This window comes from Mus caroli, chromosome 6 (assembly GCF_900094665.2).
Source record: "Mus caroli chromosome 6, CAROLI_EIJ_v1.1, whole genome shotgun sequence".
NCBI classification, from domain to species: Eukaryota; Metazoa; Chordata; class Mammalia; order Rodentia; family Muridae; genus Mus; species Mus caroli.
The window spans coordinates 108470207-108474919 of record NC_034575.1 but is presented as its reverse complement, the minus strand read 5'-3'; the positions used below and the strand labels follow the sequence as shown (position 1 = coordinate 108474919).

Genomic DNA, 4713 nt, shown 5'->3' with positions numbered 1-4713 from the left:
TGTAGACCAGGCTGGCCTCGAACTCAGAAATCCGCCTGCCTCTGCCTCCCAAGTGCTGGGATTAAAGGCGTGCCCCACCACCGCCCTGATGCCTTTTTTTTTTTTTTTAACAAAGATTATTTATTCATTTGTTTTTTAGACAAGCTTTCTCTGTGTAGGTAGTCCTGATCATCCTGGAACTCACTCTGTGAACCAGGCTGGACTTTGCCTCTCAAGTGCTGTGATTAAAGATGTACACCACCAACACCTGCCTGGGACCTTGCGATGGCTGCCTGTAACCTGGAACTAGGAGTTAAACTTTCTATGCCAAGTTTCTTTGGTCAAGGTATTTTATTACAGAAACAGAGAGGAAATAACTGCAGCCAGCTCGCTAGCTCAGCACATAATGGTGCTTGTGACCACGACCTAATGCCTAGACTCATGCCCGGCAGCCATGATGGAAGGCGAGAATCAATCCTCTGCCCTCCACATGTGGCTGCGGCATGGGCAGGCCCATACTCACATATACACATATCACACAGAGAGAAATGGGGGCGGGGGTGGCTAAGAGAAAAAAAAAAAAGAAATAGCAAGAAAGAGGCCAGCCTGGCCTCAAACTTAGAAATCTAACTGCCTCTGCCTCCCAAGTGCTGGGATTAAAGGTGTGCACCACCACCACCACCACCACCACCACCACCTCAGCCCAGCTTAGAAATAGCAATTTCCTTTAGTTCACTTAGTCTGGGTGGGGTCAAGCTTAGAGCTCAAGTGACCTCTCTTCACCATCCATACCTTCTAGCTCACCAGCATCTCTTAAGTGGTTATGTGGTTATTTCCATGTATAGGAATAGGAATGAGTGTGTGTGTGTGTGTGTGTGTGTGTGTGTGTGTGTGTGTGTGTGTGTATGCATGTGCAGGCCTGAATACAACCTTGGATTCCCCATCCATCTTGGCTTTTTTCTTTGGTTTGGATTGGTTTTTAAGAGGGTATTTGTTTTTATTTCAGGCATGCGTCTTGCCTGCAAGTATGTCTGTGTATCAAATTCACGCAGTACCAGGGAAGGCCAGGAGAGGGTGTCGGATTCCTTGGAGCTGGAGTTATAGACAGTTGTGAGCCATCATGTGGGTGCTGAGAACCGAATCTCTGGAAGAACAGCCAGTACTCTTGACCCATCTTGTTTTTGCAAAGGGTCTCTCACTGGGCTGGAGCTTATGCAGGGGACTCTGTGGGCTGGCCAGCGAGCTGTAGGGGTCTGCCAGTGTCTGCCTCCCCAGCACTGAAACTGCAAGCTCTACACCACCACACCGGGCATGTTACATGGGTTCTGGAGCTTGAACTCAGGCCTGCCCTTTATTGAAGGATGTATGTCACCTCTGCTTGTCTGTGGCTTTTAAAGCCACTTCTCACAGCCTTCATTTGCCAAGGGCAAAGGATAGAGATAAGCAGAGTAGTCTGTGCTTGGTGGGGAACACCGTCAGTGCCGCCTTAAGGATGAGTTCATCCTATCTGAGCCCCAGAGCTAGCCAACCATTAGAGAAGCAGTCTGTTTTCTCAAGACTGGAAGCTGGGGTCCAGAGACGGAAGGGCACCCAACTAGATGTTCTTTCTCTGAATAGAAGCTTCCCGCCAGCCCCCCACCCCCGTCTTCTACTTACTGACCCCCAGAGTCCTCACCATCAAAGCATGTATCCCATCTAGGTCATCAAATTCCAGGAAACCATCCAAGTCCAACAGCTGCGACTCCCGAAACATCTCATTCTCTTCCTCATCCTCTGTGGATGTGAAGGATGACTGGTGGAGGAACTGTGTCTATGCCCCACAGCCCTTTAAGGTCTCAACCCTGGACCAGTGGGAAGCAAAGGAGAGGGACTAAGAAAGGACAGCTCGTGGACAAGAAGGGACCTACTCACCATCCTCCGTGGCATCGCTATCACCCAGCATGGAGCTATCGAGATCTTTCTGGGGTGCTGGCAGGGCTGTGCCTGGGGGATGCACCATCTTCTTCTCTACCCAGCCCCTCTGGCGCAAGAGACACCGGATCACTGGGTATCGGCCATGAATCATAAAGATCTTCTTCTGCTGTAAGGTGAGAGGCAGTAACTTGCTTCAGCATCAGACATATTGGGAGGCAATGGTGAACCAGACAGGATGTCTGCCTTCAGGGAATTTTGGTATCCCAGTAGGAGGCAGCTTATAAACAAAGAGAAAAAGAAACACACATAGCTTATAGTTCCTGAGCACCTGTTACGTGGGAAGCAGTTACATGCACCACTAGGAACAGTTTGCATTTTAATTACATGCTGGGGGCACACAGAGGCTAAACATTTTCTCCAAGATCACACCCTAGTCAAGGGACAGAGCAGAGATGTCTTCCTTTCTGTTTTGGTGCTGGGGACTGAGTCCAGGGCTTTGTACATGTTAAGCATACATTCTAATACTGCTACTCCAAGCCTCCAGAGGAATACATGGTCAAGGCAAACTGGGAGCGAGCCATGAACGCAGAGCCGAGCAAACGGCAGTTCAGGCAGAGTGAGGTGGCATGTGCCAAGGTCCCAAGGCTAGCAGAAAGTCAAAAGGAACTGAGAGGCCAAGGAGAATAAGTCTGGAAAATAAGAGCTCCCAAGATTACAGGGAGTGTGACTGGACTGTGGAGGGCCCCAGGGAACCGAACATTTGGCCTTACATCTTATGTAAGAGGAAAGAGACAGCAGGATAAGGGAGGAAGTAAGTAGAGACTTGGGAAGTTTGCACGCAACTGCACAGAGAATCCATGCAGGAGGCGGGCAGCCACAGGGGCTCAGAAGGCTGCCATGGTCTGAAGGACTGCAGGAGTCAGAATGAAGGGGGAACCATGAACAGTGGGGAGGAGGTGCTAGGCCTGAGACTAATTTTGGAGATGTGGATGTTGGATAAGTCTGCTGATGGATGGAAGAGACTGGAAGAATGGATTTCTGGTTGCATGCTGTCTGGGTGGAGACATCCAACAGACGGCTGGCTGGATCTCCAGGGTTGGAGAACAGAGGGGGTTGGAGGCAAGAAAAGGGTGGTACAGGGCATGGTGTGACCTTGGACTTCCAAGCTCAAGGAGAGAGGCCTGTAGAGAGGGACCCAGGGAATCATGAACATCTGGGAAATCTTCAGAGACAGAGACCAAGGAGCAAGCAAGGGAAACCAGTGTGGAGCCAGCCAGCCAGCTAGCCATTCAGCCAGGGGTGGGATGTGGGGCCCATTTGTAACACAAGGTAATAAATGCTCCGATAGGAGAAAGCAGTTTAATGGTTTCAAGGACTTCTTGGCTGGACACCAGGGTAGAAGATGATAGTAATTTCCCAGTGGGAATGGGATAGAAGGCAGGGACCGGGGCTGAGGGAGATAGGGAGAAGGAGGTTGGGGTCACTTACAGAACCATACAAATGCAGAGGGGTGTGTGGGTGTGGGAGTTTGTCTTTTATGGATTTATTTTTTAAGGATATGACAAACTAGTAAGTGTAGCCGCCGCCGCCACCACCACCACCACCACCACCACCACTCCATCCCCTCCAACCTTGATGGCTCTCTCTACGTGAATTTTGGCGTTTCTGAGTCGGCCCATGTGGTTAGGTCCCTTGGCGAGTCCTCGCCAGAGGAGTAGGGAATCTGCAGAGAGATGCAGAGCAGGAACACAAAGCTAGAGGCTTGGCCCAGGGACTTCTTTGACTTCAGGTGCCCGCCCTTCCTTATCCCCACCCTATATCCAGACGCCCAACCTCCAATGCATTGCAGATTCCCCATCCCTTCCACCCTCGCGGCCTCTGCCTGCAGCTGATAGGGTGTCAGGGGTTGTGGGCCGCTCTGCGCCTCACCATCAGGCGGCGGTAGGGCATCAGGAAGGGGCTCATCCGGGGTCGGGGGGACCAGGGTGCGGACGGTTTCGGGGTTCACAGTGCCCAGAGCACCGGGCATGGACGACTCGCGAGCGCTGCTTAGGTGGCGCGCAGGCAATGAGCTGTAATCCCGACGGCTGTCGCCACAGCTCGACCCCTCGGGTTTGGCGGAGGCGGGACCAGGCCATTGTAGCCTCTCAGACCGCCGAGACTCGGAGTTGCGCGGCCAGGGCCAGCGGGACGAGAAATTGGTGCGGAGCTCAGGTGGCTGCGACCTCCGGAGCCAGCTACACTCGGAGCTGCCCTCCTGGCGGTACCAGGCGGCCCCGGGCCCCAGCTGCCCCGCGCTCAGGAGAAGCGCCGAGCTGAGACCCTGCATGCGCTTTTAGCCAGCTCGCAGTGCCCCACAGTGCGCCTCAGCCCTGGCGCCCTCTCGGGCCCCGCCCTCTTGTTTCCCGTCTCCTAGGAGACCGTTGCCCAGGTACAATCAGACTCTGTGGAGGCCTAGATAGCTGCGCGGTGGCCTTAGGGAAGTCGAATAAGGTTTTTTTCCGTAGTGATCTTGGCTCTGGACCTTACTTGCTACATACTCTTGGTGTGCCAGGCACTGAGGATGGAAGAACCAAGCACTCGGGCAAACCATCAGAGCTCCTTATCTGTGCTTTGGCTCACACACTGAGGCTCCGGGGTAAGGGCTGTCAAGTGGACCCCGATCTCACAGAGCTTACAGAGTGTGGAGAAAGCCAGCAAAAGAAATAAAAAGCCGGGCGGTGGTGGCGCACGCCTTTACCCAGCACTTGGGAGGTAGAGGCAGGTGGATTTCTGAGTTTGAGGCCAGCCTGGTCTACAAAGTGAGTTCCAGGACAGCCA

General features: G+C 53.0%; 1 protein-coding gene across 3 annotated transcripts in view; it reads right to left on the bottom strand.

Moving 5' to 3' along the window:
- Ttll3 (tubulin tyrosine ligase like 3) overlaps positions 1 to 4264 on the bottom strand; it is a 23143-nt gene extending 18879 nt beyond the window's left edge. For all 3 annotated transcript variants that reach the window (XM_021164451.2, XM_021164449.2, XM_021164450.2), the window contains exons 1-4: positions 3823 to 4264; positions 3525 to 3616; positions 1891 to 2059; positions 1655 to 1752 (exon numbers count right to left, since the gene is read on the bottom strand). In XM_021164451.2, coding sequence (XP_021020110.1) covers positions 1655 to 1752; positions 1891 to 2059; positions 3525 to 3616; positions 3823 to 4222 — 759 coding nt within the window. In that variant the 5' untranslated portion in view covers positions 4223 to 4264. The remainder of the gene's footprint in view (positions 1 to 1654; positions 1753 to 1890; positions 2060 to 3524; positions 3617 to 3822) is intronic.
- Between the last annotated feature and the right edge of the window lie 449 nt (positions 4265 to 4713).